The sequence below is a fragment of the Dipodomys spectabilis genome, unplaced genomic scaffold, assembly GCF_019054845.1.
Source record: "Dipodomys spectabilis isolate Male_0828 unplaced genomic scaffold, ASM1905484v1 ptg000723l, whole genome shotgun sequence".
In the NCBI taxonomy this organism is placed as follows: Eukaryota; Metazoa; Chordata; class Mammalia; order Rodentia; family Heteromyidae; genus Dipodomys; species Dipodomys spectabilis.
Window position 1 is genome coordinate 106257 of NW_024871400.1, and position 21309 is coordinate 127565.

At 49.3% G+C, this 21309-nt stretch overlaps 1 protein-coding gene across 2 annotated transcripts in view; it reads left to right on the forward strand.

The window, feature by feature from the left end:
* Arnt2 (aryl hydrocarbon receptor nuclear translocator 2) overlaps positions 1-21309 on the forward strand; it is an 86707-nt gene that overhangs the window by 43022 nt on the left and 22376 nt on the right. For both annotated transcript variants that reach the window (XM_042672544.1, XM_042672545.1), the window contains exons 6-11: positions 9536-9638; positions 13456-13521; positions 14391-14476; positions 15839-15915; positions 17366-17500; positions 21159-21233. In XM_042672544.1, coding sequence (XP_042528478.1) covers positions 9536-9638; positions 13456-13521; positions 14391-14476; positions 15839-15915; positions 17366-17500; positions 21159-21233 — 542 coding nt within the window. The remainder of the gene's footprint in view (positions 1-9535; positions 9639-13455; positions 13522-14390; positions 14477-15838; positions 15916-17365; positions 17501-21158; positions 21234-21309) is intronic.

The following is a 21309-nucleotide window of genomic DNA, read 5'->3' on the forward strand; positions in this document are numbered from 1 at the left end:
TACAGTTAATCAATGTCTTTTTTCTTTTTTTGAGAAGTCTCAGATGTTGATAATTTTGCATTTCATTCTATTGTTTTCTTCCTTGTAATCTGCATAGTGAATGGTATTCATTCTAATCTTTCAGACAACTTCCCTTCTTTTAATATACTGTATCTTTCCTCCTTTTATTCATCCTTAATTTCTAGTGTTTCCTGAAATTGAGATGCTTTCAGTAGAGTACATTTCTTTGACACAGAATGCTTTGGGGTCCAGATGTCTGGGGGCCGTGTGCATTGCTCCTGGTTGCCTGCAGGTGGCAGGGTTTCCCCATCTCTCACTGGAGTGCTGCCCAGGGCAGCTTTGCCTCTGCCTCTCTCTACTCTTGGTTGGCTGTGACACCCAGGTCAGGCCCTCTTCTTCCTGCTGTTAGGCTTCTTCATCCTCTGTTCTTGGTCTCCAGCCTGTCATCCGGAGTTTTTGTTAGGGAACTGTTTTATATCCTTCCCAGAAAGTCCAGCCCCTCGTACAGTTGTCCCTGGGCATCTACCGGGGGCTGCTGCAGAGGCTCTGGGAGTGCCCCTTCCAACATGATGTCCCATTTGCTACAACCTACACCACCTAAGTCGCCTCTGGGCTACTTGCAGTGTCTAATAGACTGTAAGTGATATGTGCTGTCGTTGGAATCGATCTTAATGGGACACCGTGTTGAAGGCTGACTCCTAGGATGGTGATGTAGGACTCAGATAGGTGTGGTGACCAGTCACTTAGGAACAGGGGTCTTGTTCCAAGGCCACTCCAGGTAAAATTAGCTCCACCTGAAAACAAACTGTGAGAGGAAGAAGGACTGTGTGAGCAGCTGAAATGGTAGAGCACCAAGTTCCTGAGTTCAGTCACGCACACATACAAACACACACAGAAAACACACATGCACAGACAAAATACATCCACAGAGGAGAGGACACATGCACACAGAAGACACACACACAGAGGATGTACAGAGGACATGCACACACAGAGGACATGCACACACAGAGGACCCACATACACACAGAAGACACACAGAGGTCATGCACACACAGAGGTCATGCACACACAGAGGACATGCACACACAGAGGACATGCACACACAGAGGACATGCACACACAGAGGACATGCACACACAGAGGACATGCACACACAGAGGTCATGCACACACAGAAGACATACACAGAAGACCCACATACACACAGAAGACACACAGAGGTCATGCACACACAGAGGTCATGCACACACAGAGGACATGCACACACAGAGGACATGCACACACAGAGGACATGCACACACAGAGGACCCACATACACACAGAAGACACACAGAGGTCATGCACACACAGAGGTCATGCATACACAGAGGTCATGCACACACAGAGGACATGCACACACAGAGGTCATGCACACACAGAAGACATACACAGAAGACCCACATACACACAGAGGACATGCACACACACAGAAGACCCACATACACACAGAGGACATGCACACACAGAGGACATGCACATACAGAGGACCCACATACACACAGAAGACACACAGAGGTCATGCACACACAGAAGACATGTACACACACAGAAGACATACACAGAGGACCCACATACACACAGAAGACACACAGAGGTCATGCACACACAGAGGTCATGCACACACAGAGGTCATGCACACACAGAGGACATGCACACACAGAGGACATGCACACACAGAGGACCCACATACACACAGAAGACACACAGAGGTCATGCACACACAGAGGTCATGCACACACAGAGGACATGCACACACAGAGGACATGCACACACAGAGGTCATGCACACACAGAGGACATGCACACACAGAGGACATGCACACAGAAGACACACAGAGGACATGCACACACAGAGAACACACAGAGGACATGCACACACAGAGGTCATGCACACACAGAGGACATGCACACACAGAGGACATGCACACACAGAGGACCCACATACACACAGAGGACATGCACACACACAGAGGACATGCACACACAGAGGACATGCACACACACAGAAGACACACAGAGGACATGCACACACAGAGGACACACAGAGGACATGCACACACAGAGGTCATGCACACACAGAGGACATGCACATACAGAGGACCCACATACACACAGAAGACACACAGAGGTCATGCACACACAGAGGACATGCACACACAGAGGACATGCACACACACAAAGGACATGCACACACAGAGGTCATGCACACACAGAAGACATACACAGAAGACCCACATACACACAGAAGACACACAGAGGTCATGCACACACAGAGGTCATGCACACACAGAGGACATGCACACACACACACACAGAGGACATGCACACACAGAGGACCCACATACACACAGAAGACACACAGAGGTCATGCACACACAGAGGACATGCACATACAGAGGACACACATACACACAGAAAATGCACATGCACAGACGAAATACATCCACAGAGGAGAGGACACACACACACACAGGAAAGGAGAGGAAAATCTTCAGAGCATTAGGAGCATGCTCTTGGAGGGGACTGCGGAATTCCAGTCTCCTACTCTTGCTCTCTACTTCCAGGTCATGAATGAGTAGATTTCCTCCTCTTGCCATGATGTACTGTATTGCCATAACCCAAAAGCAATAATTGAAAAACTATGCCTGAAATGTTCAAAACTACGAGTTGATTGTTTCAGGTGTTTGTAATAGTGGTAGAAAGCTGATGGCTATACTATGTAATGATTTTTAAACTGTATTTAGGGAATTGTGACAAGAGGAAAGTCTTCCCATATGCAGTACAGGTGTATTTTTACAAATACTTTAGGTCCATGAAGGTGCAGACATGGGCATGGATGCAGAGCACGTCTGTAAGTGTCCAGAGGCAGCTGCATTTCTGCATTCGTTGGAGCATGGTGCAGATGTGGACATGGATGCAGAGCGCGTCTGTAAGTGTCCAGAGGCAGCTGCATTTCTGCATTTGTTGGAGCATGGTGCAGATGTGGACATGGATGCAGAGCGCGTCTGTAAGTGTCCAGAGGCAGCTGCATTTCTGCATTTGTTGGAGCATGGTGCAGACGTGGACATGGATGCAGAGCACGTCTTGCCTCTGTCCCTTCCATGTACACTGCGTTTTCAGAATAGCTTCAATGTTCCTGCCATTTAATTAAGGTCTCTGACACTGCCACTGTTCTGTATAGGTACAGATTTTTCTGCTATTTTTGTTTGTTTTTAAGTCATCTTATTACCAAATTGCAAAGGAAAGGAGGAATGACTTGAATGTGAGTTCCTGAACTCCATGTCAGCCTGGCCTGTCTGCAGCCCAGAGGAACAAGCGCCCTTAAAATTAAAACCCTCAGGCTTGCATTTCTGGCATTTCTGGCATTCTTAAATCACACTCCAGCATATTCTAAACAGGATGAAGAGTGTGTACTTTGTCTACAGATTAAACAGCTGAAGAGATGCTGATCATGGAGAGACTGGGGTGATGATTCCATATGAGTAGCAGATCAAAAGGCTAGAGCAGAGGCACCCTTGTGGTTGCTTGTCGTGTTTGGAATGAGAATGCAGGAGCAAGTTCTGGGGCTTTGCTGGGAGCGGAGGTAGCCCCGTTGGCTGAGGTGGTAGAGGGCACAGCTCTGCCCAGAACTAGAGCTCTGTGTCCCTTGGACATGATGTCCAGTCCCCCCAGTGTTCCTGTCTTTGGTTTCCTCACTGCTCATGAGAGGCCATCTCTGATGCTCCCTGAGCACGATGTCTACCTGCCCCGTGCCTCGTTAGGGCTCAGTAACGCCTTCTCTAGATGGCAGGGAGAAGGGAGCAGGAGTTAGTTCTAGACTCCAGTCCCCTTTGCCAGTCTAAATCATGACAGCTTGACCAGCCTCTTTCTTCTGTTGTTCCATGGCCACAGGCTGAACTCCTAACCTAAACCTAGCACCATCTTCCTTGGCCAAAAAGCAAGGTTCACAGGGTGCTTTCCCACAGTCGTGTTCCTCATCTGGCCACACTTCCACTGGTCTTGTCTCGGAACGTGGCACTGCTGGGCAAACGCATGGGCTTCTTTAGTGTGTGGCTCTGGGGACTGGCACTCTCCAGAGAGCGGGGACACGCAGTCCCCGCGGGGGCTGCCCTTCCAGCTGTGGTGTCCCTGGAGAGCAGAGCCCACCTTATGAGTTTTTGTTTCTAAAATACAACCACTAATATTCATACATTTAAAAATCCAAGTCAGGTGAATTTCCCACAGGCCATTCTGGGGAGTCAGCAGTTTTCCTCTCCATATGTGATGTCTTGGCAGAGCATGCTCAGTACGATTGTCAGCAATAGCAGGAAGGTGTTCTTTTTTCCTCTGTTGTATATTCTCACTGTTCTTGTGGAGTTACTTTGCTTCCTTTAGACCCAATTTTCTATGAAGAAAATTGCTGTTGCTCCCAGAGCCAAGTCCAGATTCTTCTATTGAAAGAGGAAAAAAGGTGGCCAAAGTCACATTTTGCCTGATGAAGACTGCCTGGCCCACCTGGGCTGTGCCTAGTCCTGGGACTGATCACTATGAAGGTTCTATGATTGGCCCAGCTTGTAGCAAGTGACCAACCCCTCAGCCAATCACCATCACCTGGGTGGTGGCCCCCATAAGGGAATGTCAGCTCCTTTTCAGACTTTCCTAATGAAGGAAAACAGTGAGAACTATTTCTCAAGAACACTTCCAGGTGTGTGTGATGGGTAAGTGAGTCCCTAGCAGCATTGCTGCACCTCCAATTTGAGAAAAAATAGTTTGGCTACAACTTGTAAACTGATATATTTGGCCTCTTTGCCACTTCTCAGTTTCTGTCAGAGATGATAAAATCTGAGGGAGGCATTCCCGTCTGCGTGGTCTTAAGTTGGTGTGCCACTCCCCCTAACTTCCTAGGTCAAGGTTCATCCTGGGTGTGGCAGTATTAAGAGATGGACCTATGTCGTGAGAGCCCCGTGGGATTACTGCCCTTATAACAGAGGACTGGAGGGCCTTCTGCTCTTTCTAGCACATGAAGACAGCATACTCTGCCAACATTTGGCTCTCCAGCCTCCAGAACTGTGAGCAGTAAATTCTGTTGTTTATAAATTACCTAAGCTGAGGAAGCCATTTTGAATACCAAATGGACTATGAAACCCCCAGGAGTGGCAAGGCTTGCTGGACACAGCTTGTAGCACCAGTTGGTTCAGGGACAGGCTCCATGCACCATGTGGGTCCCTGTGCTGTGGTGCGGGGTTTTTCCTGTGTGCACAGCTGTGACGGTGAGGGTCAATCTTCTGAGAACAGCCAAAGCCTCCTCTAGCCCCCAGCCCCCCATGCAGGGGACCGTGTTCTTCTGGAACCACATCAAATACTGTCCATCATGGGGCCACTGCTTTGGGTTTTGTTTATTGGTTGGTTTTGTTTGTTTTGTTTTTTGGTTTGAGTTTGTTGTTTTTTTTTTTTTGCTGAACATTCTTTTCTTCTTTTCCTCTGTTGCTATCTTAGTTTTCTTCCTTTTTAAACCAAGATAAGATGTTTCTAGTTTTCTTAAGGATTCTTTTGATGAAATAATTCTAATTTATATTTTTATTTCTCTTGTAGCCTGGGGAGCATTTTTATGTGCACAAAGTCTTCTTTTGTGATCTTATCCAAGACAAACTTCTGGTTCTTCTTTTTCTCAAAGTTACTACTAGCCAAACTGAAACTTAAAAATCAGCTTACTAAAAAGTTATGTAGGCCTCTGCCCATAGAAAAAGTTGCTCTGCTATGGAAGTTTTTAATTTTTTTTGTAAAGGGCCAAATAATAAATACTTTAGACTTTGTACATATGGTTTCTGTCAGTATTACTCAACTTTGCCATTGCCATATAGAAATAACCATAGATAATGAACACATGAACAGGTGTTTCCTAATAAAGCTGCATTTTCAGAAACAGGTGATGGTTCAGACCTGTGCCAGAAGCCATAGCTGCTGACTGTGGCTCCAAAGCATCTTCTGCTTTGAACCCTCTGAGAAAAACTGGAGTTAAAGACTTTGAGGTGAATGTGTCATAATTTTTATCCCTCTCATGGAGTAAAAATGAACTGTATTCAGACAAGGCGCTGAAGGGGGGATCACTGAGCTGTGGAGATAGATTAGGGCATTGGAATTGATGACCTTAAAATACCTCCTTATTGCATGCCATACTCCACTGCAAGAACCTGCTCAACAATGGTACAGTTACACATAAGTGATTTTGTGCATGTATCTGTATGTTGTTTGTAGAATGCACACATATATGGTGTGGATCTGTGTGGAAAAGCTGAGGACTGCTTACCTGTCTAGAAGAAAATGTCCTACCTCAGATGGATGGGAGAGAAAGACTAGGGAAAGCATGCCTAACATGAAGGAGAAATGGTGACCCAGCACAGATTTTCACTAGTGTAAACAATAGTGATGTTGCTACCCAGTGGCAGATTTACTGCAAGCCAACTGTGGTCTGGGGACAGGAACACAGCCCCTTGCCATAGTGAACCTCCACTACTACTCAATTTGTCCAAAATCTATTTGCACAAGCCCTTTAAAAACACACCTACTGCTGGAAGGAAATGGAAAGACTTGGAAACAAATTATACTACATGAAATAAGCCAGACCAAGAAAAACAAAGCTGCATAGTTTCCTTCATTTGTGGTAGATAGAGCCCACCTACAGATCTGTAAGTGAACACACTGGGCCACATGCAGGTGGTTTACAAATGAATTATGCGGGTTTCCGTAGTGTAGCAGTTATCACGTTCGCCTCACACAAATGAATTAACCAAAGTATAATAGACTCTATAGAAAGCTCAAATAATATACAATAATCTTTTAGAAAGACTAAGAGAAAGCCCAACAAACCTGACACCAGGAACGGGTACACCAGGAAAGGGTACACCGGGAATGGGTATACCGGGAATGGGTACACCAGGAATGGGTACGCCAGGAATAGGTACACCGGGAAATGGGTACACCGGGAATGGGTATACCGGGAATGAGTACACCAGGAAAGGGTACACCAGGGAATGGGTACACCAGGGAATGGGTACACCGGGGAATGGGTACACCGGGGAATGGGTACACCAGGAAAGGGTACACCAGGGAATGGGTACACCAGGGAATGGGTACACCGGGGAATGAGTACACTGGGAAAGGGTACACCAGGGAATGAGTACACCAGGGAATGGGTACACTGGGAAATAGGTACACCAGGAATGGGTACACCAGGAATGAGTACACCAGGGAATGGGTACACCAGGAACGGGTTCACCAGGAACGGGTACACCAGGAATGGGTACACCGGGAATGAGTACAGCAGGGAATGGGTACACTGGGAAATGGGTACACCGGGAATGGGTACACTGGGAAATGGGTACACCGGGAATGGGTACAGCAGGGAATGGGTACACCAGGAAATGGGTACACCGGGAAATGGGTACACCGGGAAATGGGTACACCGGGAAATGGGTACACTGGGAAATGGGTACACCAGGAATGGGCAACCAGGAATGGGTACACCAGGAATGGGTACACAGGGAATGGGTACACCAGGAATAGGTACACTGGGAAATGGGTAAACTGGGGAGTGTGTACACCAGGAATGGGTACACTGGGAAATGGGTACACCAGGAATGGGTACACCAGGAATGGGTATACCGGGAATGGGTACACCGGGAAATGGGTACACTGGGAAATGGGTACACCAACCAGGAAATGGGTACATAGGGCCAGGGGGGCAAGGGAAAGACAAATGGAAGGGGAAAAGGAGCTGATAATGCAGTAGAAAGCATTCACTGTATATACTACAAGATTAAGAAAACTGAGGGAAGGCCTAGGTTGAAGGGAGGTGAAATGTTGATCAAATACGTTGTATTCATAAACTGCTTTATTAAATGGCACCTCCTTTGTACAACTACTTAAAGATAATTTAAAAATTAAAACAAAAGCCCTACACCTACTAGGTGAAGTCGGGGATACTTGCATTCCAGAGGAGCTGGAGAGAGGCCTGGGGTGCCCAAGGGAGCCAGAGAAGCTTGGGAAGAACAGAACTGAGCAGCCGGTCATGGAAATGTGTTCTTTCATTTCCCATGTTCCACTGCTGTGCATCTGTGATTTATTTTCCAGCACATGTTGGAATTTGACAGACTCTCATGCTGGCCTGCTTCACAGCTGAAACCATTTGCCATTTGGTAGATGATAAAGCAAGTGACAGTTTACACTAAAAAGGCTGTAAAAGAAGCCGTCTGTGAAAGAGACAGACAGGCGTCAAACCGACTGTAGAGCCCTCAGATTATGCCAGGCCTTGTAACAGAGTTGAATTCTGCACACATCCTGCTTAAGGGTGGCACACTGGTGTGATGGCAGAGAACCTGCACCCTACAGAACCCTAGCTCATGTGCACAGGGATGGGTACGTGCCTCCGGCAGCTGCAGCTGCTAGGGAGCCCTGTCCAAGATCACAAGTGCCAGCTATTCTAGGACAGGGTGGGAGAACCAGCCTAGGACAGCACAACATGCTATGAAAACATGGTCCAGGAGGGGCCAGCCCTGCGCTGCACAGGGCTTCTCTGCAGAAGGGCCCAGGCCTGGGAGGGGCCTTCTGTGAGGACCTTTTATCTGGCTGATAGAGACCCACTTGGCTGCCTGTTTCAAAGGGGTAGGTCTCACGTCACTCTCCCACATTTCTCTGTTTTATGCTTCTCCATTCTATTCTATTCCATCCTGCTCTTCCTTTCTGTAATCTCTCACTGCCTAGGATAGAATAGTCTCTGCCTGTTTACTTCTTTGGCTCAGACCAAGCCTATTGCACACCTTTCAGGGGTGCTGGAGTGGACATTTCTGATGACACCCTGGGTAAGATGGTATGAAATGTAGGATTAGGCAAAAGAAGGAGGTGGCCCGAGAACGGGGCACTGGGAGGCGGGCAGAGAGGAGATGGCAGCTGGGGAGAGTGACTGCTCCAACAGTGGCCAGGGAAGCAGGGGAGGGGTGGGTGACAGGAGTCAGTGGAGATGAATAGAGGCCAGATTTTGTGCGTCTGGGCTGGGCCGCAGGATGTGTGTTTTCACGGGACACACTAGTGGAGTGTGGCGTGACCACTGGTCATGAGAAGGTTTTGGAACGGGATCCGTGTGGACACTACACTCCAGCAAAGCTGTTGGATAAAGTTAAAGAAAAATGTGTTTCAGATTTAGCCATGAGGAAGCCATTGGTGACCTTGGCATCACTGCATGGAGTAGGGGAAGAAGCAGCCAGATTAAGTGACCTGAGGCTCTGGAATCTGACAAAGCAGACCCAGCGAGTGGGGATTGCTCGGAAGAAAACAAGACATTTTGAATTGTGTGGATGTCTTCGCGTTGCAAGTTTTCTGCCAAAGAATGTTGGGAATGCCAGGCAGCCAACAGCTGGTGCAGCCTTGCTTCTCCTCTTGGCAGAGCCATGGAGTGCTTCTGCCCTGTCCCGTCGCTGGGTCCCAGGCAGAGGCTGGTCCTAACGACCTTCTCTCTTTCAGGCCGGATCCTGGACCTGAAGACGGGGACGGTCAAGAAGGAGGGGCAGCAGTCCTCGATGCGGATGTGCATGGGCTCGCGGCGCTCCTTCATCTGCAGGATGAGGTCTGACGGGGCCGCGGTGCGGGGGCCGGGTGCGCCCTCTGGTCTGCCATCAGAGCCTGCAGCGGCTCTGCTAAGCTCACAGGGGCTGACTTGCTTTCTCTCCAGTGACTGCAGCCTGCTGGGTCTGTGGAAGTGTTCCCATCTATCTGTCCCCCTCTTTTACCTCACTGTCCTACGATTCTCCTGACTGTTTACCCGTCCGGCCTGTCCTACCAGGGCGCACCCCTGCCTCCTTCCACCCCCCAGCAGTGCTACCAGATGACCTGTCCTTCACTAGAGCCCTCTCAATCCATCACTCCCATTCCCCTGCGATCAGAACCAGGACCCCAGCCTTTTAGAGACACTGAGCTTTGTGGGGAATAGTTTATATCTGAACCAGAACAACTCAGAAAGTAAAGACTGAGGCTGCAAAACTTGACCTCAGAGGGGAGCTGAGTAGGAGCTGCAACCACTAGCAAAGGAACAAGACCAACTTCTACCTCCTCCTCCTCCTCCTCTTCCTCCCCCCCTCCCCCCTCCTCCTCCTTCCCCCCTCCTCCTCCCCCCTCCTCCTCCTCTTCTTCCTCCTCCTCCTCCTCTTCCTCCTCCTCCTCCTCCTCTTCCTCTTCCTCCCCCCTCCTCCCCCCTCCTCCTCCTTCCCCCCTCCTCCTCCCCCCTCCTCCTCCTCTTCTTCCTCCTCCTCCTCCTCTTCCTCCTACTCCTCCTCCCCTCCTCCTCCTCCTCTTCCTCCTGCTCCTCCTCCTCCTCTTCTTCCTCCTCCTCCTCTTCTTCCTCCTCCTCCTCCCTCCTCTTCCCCCCCCTCCTCCTCCACTTCCTCCTCTTCCTCCTCCTCCTGCTCCTCCTCCTCCTCCTCCTCCACTTCCTCCTCCTCCTCCTCTTCCTCCTGCTCCTCCTCCTCCTCTTCCTCCTGCTTCTCCTCCTCCTACTCCTCCTCCTCTTCGTCCTGCTCCTCCTCCTCTTCCTCCTGCTCCTCCTCTTCCTCCTCCTCCTCTTCCTCCTGCTCCTCCTCCTGCTGCTGCTCCTCCTCCTCCTCTTCCCCCCTCCTCCTCCTCCACTTCCTCCTCCTGCTCCTCCTCCTGCTCCTCCTCCTGCTCTTCCTCCTCCTCCTCCTCCTCTTCCTCCTGCTCCTCCTCTTCCTCCTCCTCCTCCTCCTCTTCCTCCTGCTCCTCCTCCTGCTGCTGCTCCTCCTCCTCCTCTTCCTCCTCCTCCTCCTCCCCCCTCCTCTTCCCCCTTCCTCCTCCACTTCCTCCTCTTCCTCCTCCTCCTGCTCCTCCTCCTCCTCCTCCTCTTCCTCCCCCCCTCCTCCCCCCTCCTCCTCCTCCTCCTCTTCTTCCTCTTCCTCGTCCTCTTCCTCCTGCTCCTCCTCCCCTCCTCCTCCTCCTCCTCTTCCTCCTGCTCCTCCTCCTGCTGCTGCTCCTCCTCCTCCTCCTCCTCCTCCTCCTCTTCTTCCTCCTCCTCCTCCTCCCCCCTCCTCTTCCCCCCTCCTCCTCCTGCACTTCCTCCTCCTGCTCCTCCTCCTGCTCCTCCTCCTGCTCTTCCTCCTCCTCCTCCTCCTCTTCCTCCTGCTCCTCCTCTTCCTCCTCCTCCTCCTCCTCTTCCTCCTGCTTCTCCTCCTGCTGCTCCTCCTCCTCCTCCTCTTCCTTCTGCTCCTCCTCCTCTTCCTCCTGCTCCTCCTCCTCCTGCTCCTCCTCTTCCTCCTCCTCCTCCTCCTCCTCCTCCTCCTCCTGGAGGAGCCTATCCAGGCCTCCCTGGCACATAGTACCCAGCTTCTTCTTGCGCTCCTCTCTACAAAGCTGGAAGATTCTGCACTGGTCTTAGTACAGCCCAAAGTCAGCCTTCCCTGCCTGACCCCTCCTTTCTGTGAAGCTGCCTGACCCCCAGAGGGCTGCAGGAGGCCTGGCACTGTGACCCACCAGCCCGGTCCGTCTGTGCACTTGCTGTGCGGCCTGCGACTGCACTTAAGCTGTCAACAGAGGATGCTTTCCGTGGATCTGTCCCTTGACCCCTTGGCTAGGCCTGCCGAGCTGGCAGCGGCACTGAGGGCTCTTCGGGACCTGGCGTTAGCCGACTTTGCCCTGCACCTGTCCTCTCAGTAGCTGGAATTTGTCCAGAAGGTGTAGTTGAAGCCCCCTTCACCACCCTCATGTCACAAGACAGCACTGGGGCTACAGTACCTGAGCCCCTCTATTTAGGGGGAGCCTCACTGCCTGCTTCCTGTTCACCTGGCAGGGGCACTGGGTCTTAGAGTCACAGCACTCTCCAGGGGCACTATGCCATCAGCCAGGGACCTCAAGCAGGGTGGCCCTGCAGTGCCTGGCGAAGGCTGCCAGGGCCTGTCCTTGCTCAGAAGCATTCAATAGTGCCCTGGCAATGCAAATGAGTCTCTTCTTCCTTCTCTTCCTCCTCCTTATTTTTGAGATAAGGTCTCCCTTTTTGCCCCAGACCAGCCTAGACCTGTTCCTCCTGTTTACAATTTCTGTGATAGCTGGGATGGCAGGTATATGCCGCCACGCCCAACATTGTTGTTGAGATGGGTCTTGCAGTGTTTGTTTTTCTTATGCCTGCCTGGAACCTCAGCCTCTGTGTGATGTGCTGCCAGGCTCTACTGCTGGGGGAAGTGGACCCTTGTGAACTTTCTGCTGAGGTTGTCCTTCTAATCTTAGCTCTGAGTGGCTAAGATCACAGGCGTGAGCCCCCACCCGGCAGGAACAAGCTCTTCATGGCATCATCCGAGCAATTCCCTCGCGAATCAGTTGCTTGGCGGTGTCATGTATACGTTTCTGTTGGCTGCATCCAGCAGTATTAGGCCTGCCCTGTACCAATCAAATTCATTTAGTCCTCTCTCTGCCATGACGTGTCGGTAGATACCCTCCACATTGCTTGTTGGAGTGCCTGATCTGCTGAAAGCCGCCTTCTCTGCTGATAAAGCAACATAACTTCAGCAGGACACTGGGCACAGTCTGCGGGAGAAGGACAGAGATCCTGCCAGCATCCCTGGGCAACAGTGCCACAGACTGAGCCTGCTGTGAAACCTTTCAGACTCTGTCAGCTTTCTAGAGTCCCAGAATGTGATTCCACTCTTGCCTTTGTTGTGTTGCAACTTAAGATACCTAGGCTGTAACTTGCCATGTAGTCGGAAAATGGAAATTAATTTACTAAGTGGGCATAACCACCACTGGCCAGAGCCCGGCCTCGGCGTAGGCTTTGGAGGGTTGGCACCTGGGATGCCAGAAAGGTTATCATGAGACGGTCCTACCAGAGCACAAGTGTGCTGCTTCGTCTCCCCGAGCTCCCGCCAAGGACTCACAGAAAGATCCGCCCCTCCTTGCCCTCGCCCACTCTCTCTTCTGCCATCAGTAGGATTGCAGCAGTCTAGACAGTTCTAGAATCAGCACACCCACGAAGGAAGGGGGAGGTTCCACAGCTGTGATGCCGAGCATCAGAAGATGCTACCGTTCAACTAGAAGCCTCTGTTTTGAGCCATCTCTTTGTGCAGGCTTGTCAGCAACTATGTGACTGAAATGGGCTGCGGGACTCTGTAGAGCCAGGCTTCTCTGCGGTCTTTGTTTGGGAGCAATAGGCTGGGCCCTGAAACATTTTCCAAGTGGATTTTGAAGTAGATCCATTTACCTTCCCTGATGGCAATCAAAACTAAAAGGCCTGCAAGCCTGCTCCTTCATTGCAGGGTGTTGGCCACAGGTCTCATCTGAATGGATGTGTAAGCACCCATAAAGGTCCATGAACTTGGTAGCAGCAATGTATGTTTCATAAACCTGCCTGGATCTCTGCTCACTCTCATCTGTCTGTCGAATCTTAGGTGTGGAAATGCCCCCCTGGATCACCTGCCCCTGAACAGAATAACCACCATGAGGAAAAGGTTCAGGTCAGCACGCTCTGATTGTCCGCTGGGGTTGTGCAGGATGGTAGTGTCAGTTCAGGTCAGCGCGCTCTGATTGTCTGCTGGGGTTGTGCAGGGCGGTAGTGTCGGTGGCCTTACTTGGGGAATGGCCCAGCCTGAAGAGGGAGCTGAGTTTAGGGAGAACCAAGACTGTGCTCCAGGCAAGAATATGAAGCTGACTAGAATGTGCCTATAAATCTACACAGAAACGCACGGGATGGTAAAAGACCAACAAATGCACCCAGACATGATAAACTAGATAGGTCCCCAGATAGTCACACAGTGAGGCCACAGGAGGATGTTCTTGGGAAAGGATCACAGAGGCTCAACACCTGTGTGCATATGAGCATATAAAATAATAGTTATCAAAATGAACTCTAGGAAATGATGTTTTTATTTTCTTTTCCTTTTGTCCCATTAGTTCATTTATCTGTCTCTGGGAGGGCAAGGGGGCACAGAAATGGAGGGACAAAGGGCAGACAGATGCAGCAGTGTCGCTCTCGAGATGCAATGTTGAAAATGAACTGCACAACCTGTGGGAGGACAGGAGGGGAAACTGGGAGAGATCTACGGGAGGAGAGGCACTTTTCACAAAGAAGCGCACTCGTCTCCTGGCTATGTAACGGCCACCCATCCATCACCTTTACAATAACAATGGATATATAGATTTAAAAAGTGAAGTTGGATGGAATTTACTTGTGACTGTCAGACTCTGCGGGAGGCAGAGTGAGGAGAGGTTAAGGTTCCGAGGTACAGGGACAAACGGGAGCCCAGGGGCTTGGAGGCGAAAGGGGCCGTTGGCATCGTGCTTCCCCTCGTCTGCGAAAACAGTTTCACAAACGTTCTTTCTTTAGGAACGGACTTGGCCCTGTGAAAGAGGGTGAAGCCCAGTATGCTGTGGTCCACTGCACAGGGTACATCAAGGCCTGGCCGCCGGCAGGTGAGAACGGCAGGTGTATTCCCAGGAGGCTGACTGCTGCTCACATCTGACCAAAGGATGTGTGCTCCTAGGAGAGGCCAGAAATGACTTTTGTTTTCTGTGGTAGTTAGAACTTAGTCATCTTTGTCAGTGGAAAAAATCCTGCTGCCTGAAGCTAAGATTTCCAAAAAGAGCCTACCTAATGCCACTTCTGTGGCCGATGTTTCCTGATGTTCTAAGCACACATAACACTGTCCTGTGCCTACTGCTAAGAACCCTCCAGACCACGGACACATTGTGTTCATCTTCCTACCCCAGTAGGTAGCTCAAACTGGACACACAGTATGTATCCAGGAAGACTAGACAATGGATTCATGCGTAGACTGACAAAGCAAAGAAAAGACCAAGGAATAGGATGGAGGAAAAGAGGGTCTCTTGCCCTGACTAAAGAAACGGTCAACCAAGAGGGATGGGTAGGTGAAAGAATTTGTCGCCAGAATTTCTGAGGAGTTTGTAGAGTCTCCTTTCCCAGAGAGAGATCTTTTTAAATGGCTGAGACATTCATCTGGCCTAGATGAGGTGGGTGAAATAAAGTCATAGCCCTCTCATGCCTGACAAGGGAAAGAGAGCCATGTCTGGCTGGAAGGCTTCTCCTTAGTCAGCACTTGCCAAGGGTCTGTGAAAATGGAACACTTGTTTCTCTGAAATAGTTCTAGCTGCAGATGTCCAAGAACCTCGTATTCTGAGAGGATCCAGAGGCCAGTCCCTCTGCACTTAAAGGAAGACTCTTTTCAGACTGGTAAACAAGGTTGCTTTAACCATTTCCTTCCTACCCTGAGTACTGGTTTTCAGTGCTGAATAAGTGTAACTTATCACCTCTCTCCTTCAGAGCCCTTGTAATCCCTTACTTTCCTCTACAAGGCAAACCACAGGCTGTCTTCTCTTATAGACTTGTAGGCACCCTTTACCGCCAGTAGTTCTTTGGCTTTTCCCCCTCCCTTTTTCTTTTGCCTCTGGTGGCATTTTTTTATTCTCTGTCAACAGGAAAGTAAAATGTTTATATGACTTGGAAGAACCACTTAGGCTTCCTAACTAAATGTTTGGACAAAATTGTGAAAACATAGATGAACAACTTTAATGACATCTTCCTTCCTTGTCTGCATCTTTCACGGATGCAATGAGGGTGACCTGGGAACTGCTGAAAGACCTCCAGCAGAGAGAGGAGCAGGAAGTGGGTGTGGGCTGTTGAGGTCATCAGCTAGCTTCCCTCCCAGGACAGCCGCAGGGAATCTGGGGTTTGGTTGCACAAACTTAATTATGAGCACCTCCCTTCTTCTCCACTTGGTTTGGGCAATCTGATGAGGCCAGCGTCTCTCGTTATAGGAATGACCATCCCTGATGAAGATGCTGATGTGGGACAAGGCAGTAAATACTGCCTCGTGGCAATTGGGAGGCTCCAGGTAAGGTAACCCTTCTGGATCTTTCCATCTCAAATTCAGCCTTCTGATGGCTAAGGGCAAGGAATGCAGATTTGATGCCTGTGGACTCAGTAGTCATTGGGATTTGTGTGTCACTCTGGGATAGGCTGAGCCAGATGATGAGCGGTTGGCAGTGGAGGCCTTCCTGCGCTGGTGCTCTTACGAGTCCACCACTGTCTCAGGTGGTTACTGCAGTCCAGTTTGTCCCCAGCACATGCCTGCTTACCCAGCGGAGGCTCCCCAGGCCCCCCTGCAATGGCCTTCCCCCTCCCTCCGCCGTCACCACACCCTGTCCCCAAACCACTGTTCCCCGGCTTAACCCGCACTTCCCGGCCTCTGTGGGCAGGGAATGTTTCTTCTCCTGTCATTTATTTGTCCTTCTTTTAAACTTCCTTTTCCTACTCATTCTTCAAGACTCATCAAAAATAACTTCCCATGTTTTAATCAAAGTCATTGACCCCCTTCCGCTGGCTCTCCACTCTGTGTTTGCCATAGCTGATGGAGTGCTTGCTCATTCCCTGCAAGGTCCTCAAGTCCGGAGTGGGCCTCTTGTGTCCTGTGGAAACCCAATACATTCAGTATCTGATTCATGCAGTTTACTGAATCATTCTGTGTTTTCCTTGGGACTTGGAGAACCTTCCCCAGACTGACAAGTGGAGTAGAATGAACAGTCCAGTCTTCCACTCCTGCCTTCCCATGCTTGACCATTTTTAGACACATGAACAAGCAATCCCATTAATGTAAGACAGCTTCTAGGTAGTCCTCACTGATGGGTGAAATAAGAATATTTGGACCAGGGAGCAGGTATTCAAAAGTTGTGGGGGTGGGGGTCACAGGGGAAGGGACAGAAGAATGAAGAGGAGAAGAGGGATAGAATGCAGTCACCGATCTTACGTATATCTTGCAAAGTTAAGGAGAGTGAGGGGTGGGTAGGAGAGGAATAGGTAAGAATCTTGAAAAGGTTAACATTGATCAGGATGCATTATATTCATAAACTGCTTTGTTAAGTAGCAACTCCTTTGTACAACTACTTAAAGGGAAGAAAAGCATATTTGGGTAACTTTTGTCTGAAAACCTATGCTTTCCAAATATTTTAACCAGTTACATCAGCTCATTTGCCACTTTTACTGAAAGGAAAGGCAAGAGAAGGGGAGGGTATAAAATGCATTGAGCATCAACGATTTGCCAGGCACGGTGACAAGGTTTTAACAACCACTCTATGAAGTTATAGGTCCCATTATTCCCATTAGCTAGACATGTAAATTTTTCAGTGGCCCATCCACGGGAGCTTCCAGAACACTTGGGAGCTCTCCAACACCCTCTGTGCCTGTGACGCAGAAGGTCCAGCCACATGCATTAGTCCCGTTCTCTGCCTGTGGCGTGCCTCCGTCTCCATCGCCGTCCGCGCTCAGCTGTGGGCTCCCTGTTCCAGGTGACCAGTTCTCCTGTGTGCATGGATATGAACGGGATGTCGGTGCCCACAGAGTTCTTGTCCCGGCATAACTCTGATGGGATCATCACGTTTGTGGATCCAAGATGTATTAGCGTGATTGGCTACCAACCCCAGGTTAGTGGGTAATTTCAAGCTCTTGGCAGTTGGTTAGAGACTTAGCTTTTCTTAAAATGTTTTTATCTCCTTTGAGACATGATACAGTAACATTGTGATGACACATGATAAAGGTCCAGGTGCTTGGATAGAGTGACACCTCTCCAAAGCAACGAAGTTCACTGTAAACATCTGCACTACTGCAGATTAACTTGCTATCTTTTTTCCTAACCATTCTGGCTCTCCAGCTGATTATTTTTACACACCAGCATTCAGGTCAATCAATCTTAATCAACAAGTTTACCAACATGAAGCAGTCTGCAGAATCTTATTAAGATGCCCACTGGATTTTCGCCCAATCCCCTTTTTACACTGAGGCACCTTTTCAGGTCTTTGTTGCAGATTTGTTTTAGATTTGGTGACCTGAGAAACAGGAAAAGGCAAGAGTAGTTAGTACCAAGGAGCCAAAACAACAACGCGCAGCAGGAATGCTGAGCTGTCCCAGGCTTGATGCCACCGAGCTAGGAAGACCCTTAGGAGGCAAGCTGAACATCAACAAGTATGGAATATTGGGTGAATCTATCACACAAGGATTGGTTTTCTTAGGTATAGCACTGTACATTGCAGTTTTGTAAGACTGCATCATTTTTGTGAAATGCATGTTAAAATATTTTGGGGAGAAGTGCTATGATCACTGCAGCTAACAGCCAAGTGGCTCAGCAAGAAACCTGTTGAGTGTGTGTGGAATGTGAGCGTATACGCTTACATGCGTGAGAAAAACACGGACGCTGCACAACACACGCTTACATGCGTGAGAAAGACAGGGACGCTGCACAACACACGCTTACATGCGTGAGAAAGACAGGGACGCTGCACAACACACGCTTACATGCGTGAGAAAGACAGGGACGCTGCACAACACACACTTACATGCGTGAGAAAGACAGGGACACTGCACAACACACGCTTACATGCGTGAGAAAGACACGGACGCCACACAACACACGCTTACATGCGTGAGAAAGACAGGGACGCCGCACAACACACGCTTACATGCGTGAGAAAGACAGGGACGCTGCACAACACACGCTTACATGCGTGAGAAAGACAGGGACGCTGCACAACACACACTTACATGCGTGAGAAAGACAGGGACACTGCACAACACACGCTTACATGCGTGAGAAAGACACGGACGCCACACAACACACGCTTACGTGCGTGAGAAAGACAGGGACGCCGCACAACACACGCTTACATGCGTGAGAAAGACAGGGACACTGCACAGCACACGCTTACATGCGTGAGAAAAACACGGACGCTGCACAACACACGCTTACGTGCGTGAGAAAGACACGGACGCTGCACAACACACGCTTACGTGTGTGAGAAAGACAGGGACACTGCACAACACACGCTTACATGCGTGAGAAAAACACGGACGCTGCACAACACACGCTTACATGCGTGAGAAAAACAGACGCTGCACAACACACGCTTACATGCGTGAGAAAGACAGGGACGCTGCACAACACACGCTTACATGCGTGAGAAAGACAGGGACACTGCACAACACACACTTACATGTGTGAGAAAGACACGGACGCTGCACAACACACGCTTACATGCGTGAGAAAGACACGGACGCTGCACAACACACGCTTACATGCGTGAGAACGACACGGACGCTGCACAACACACGCTTACATGCGTGAGAAAGACAGGGACGCTGCACAACACACGCTTACATGCGTGAGAAAGACAGGGACGCTGCACAACACACGCTTACATGCGTGAGAAAGACAGGGACGCTGCACAACACACGCTTACATGCGTGAGAAAGACAGGGACGCTGCACAACACACGCTTACATGCGTGAGAAAGACAGGGACGCTGCACAACACACGCTTACATGCGTGAGAAAGACAGGGACACTGCACAACACACACTTACATGTGTGAGAAAGACACGGACGCTGCACAACACACGCTTACATGCGTGAGAAAAACACAGACGCTGCACAACACACGCTTACATGCGTGAGAAAAACATGGACGCTGCACAACACACGCTTACATGCGTGGAGAGCAATAGAAGGCCAGCATGACAACTGCAGACAGTTCTTCATTCTACACAAAGAACATACAAGTATTTATTATACTTTAGATCTGTAGAGACCTAAATTTGGGGGCAATTTTTAAAAAAGCTTTTTTAAAAAAAGAAAAAGATCTGTATTCCGAGGAACAAACTTTGAGGAATGCTGATATGAATGTTTTAATTACATATATATTTTCATTTTATTTATTTTTTTACTGTGCTGGGTTTCAAACAGAGAACAGTGCACATACTAGGTATCTGTTCTACAACTAAGATATACCCAGTCCTACATATATGTTTCACACTAGAAACAATCCAGACCTGTACTATTAGAGCCCTTTATCCTACATTTCTAGTCATGCAAATCTTGAGGATTCTAGGATGGAGTAAGGGGAAGTTGATGTGTTGGCGCTGTATTGACAGTCAAACTCTCCCTGAGTGTCTGGGTGCTATGGACATGTTCATGTCTGGGTGCCGTGGACATGTTTGTGTCTGGATGCTCTGGACATGTTCATGGGACTTCTCTTTGCTGTTGGGTCAGCTTACACTTGGATAGAGTGTGCTTCTGCGGGCTCCAGTGAACAAGTTAAAATATATCTTTGCTGTCCAACACTCTGAGTGAACCACTTCCCCGTCACACACGAAGCTGCCCTTTCAGTCTCTGTTGCCGCTAGCATTGTAAAACACCTTTGTTTTGGGGTACGGTTAAGTAAAGCATTAGATTAGTGCAGGTAGATAGCAAACAGGCTTTCCATACTATGGTTATTTGATGACAACCTCATTTCCTCAGCTGCCAGACAGCTAGTTTCCACATTTAAACAATTTCAATTTTCATAGGCCACACATCTGTCCACATGCAATGCTTGGGCTTTCTTTTGATGTTTATTAAAATATATCTATTGCAGTTTGCCTCTCCAAGGCAAACAAAAATAAAATTGCATTCTGAAACCGCTGATCTTAGTGCCTTAGCAAACTTGGTAACTGTTAGGGAATGTGGGTAGAAGAAGCCAGCACTGTGGTGACTCCCAGGGACAACCAGTGGGCTTTGCTTTATTAAAAATGTGTGATGGGATTGGGGCTGGGAAGGTGGCTCAGTGGTAGAGCGCTTGCCTTGCATGCATGAGGCCCTGGGTTCCATTCGTCAGCACCACATAAGCAGACAAAGCCGGAAGTGGGGCTGAGGTTCAAGTGGTAGAGCACTAGCCTTCAGCTGAAGAGCTGAGGGACAGCGCCCAGGCCCAGAGTTCAGGCTCCATGACTGACAAAAAAAAATAAATTAAAATTTAAAATGTGTGATGGGAGCTGGGCTGCAAGAGGCTTATACCTGTAATCCTAGCTACTCAGGCTAAAATCTGAGAATTATGGTTTGAAGCCAGCTGTGTCTCAAGTGGTAGAGCACTGTCTTGAGGACAAAAGCTCAGGGACAGTGCCTAGGCCCTGAGTTCAAGCTCCAGGCCTGGAACACACACAAAAAACTTGTGGTGGGGCAAGTTTAAAAAGATGGACACAAAAATGAACATATTTGTCCCTTGGTGAATAGATAAAAAATGAAAAATGGGATTATTGACACCTCTCTATTTAGGATCTTCTGGGAAAGGACATTTTGGAATTCTGCCACCCTGAGGATCAGAGCCATCTGCGTGAGAGTTTCCAGCAGGTACTGACTGCTGCATGTGTGAATGGCCCGAGGGGCGTGAGTCCTAGTGTGCCAGGCCTGTGTGTGTGTGCGTGTA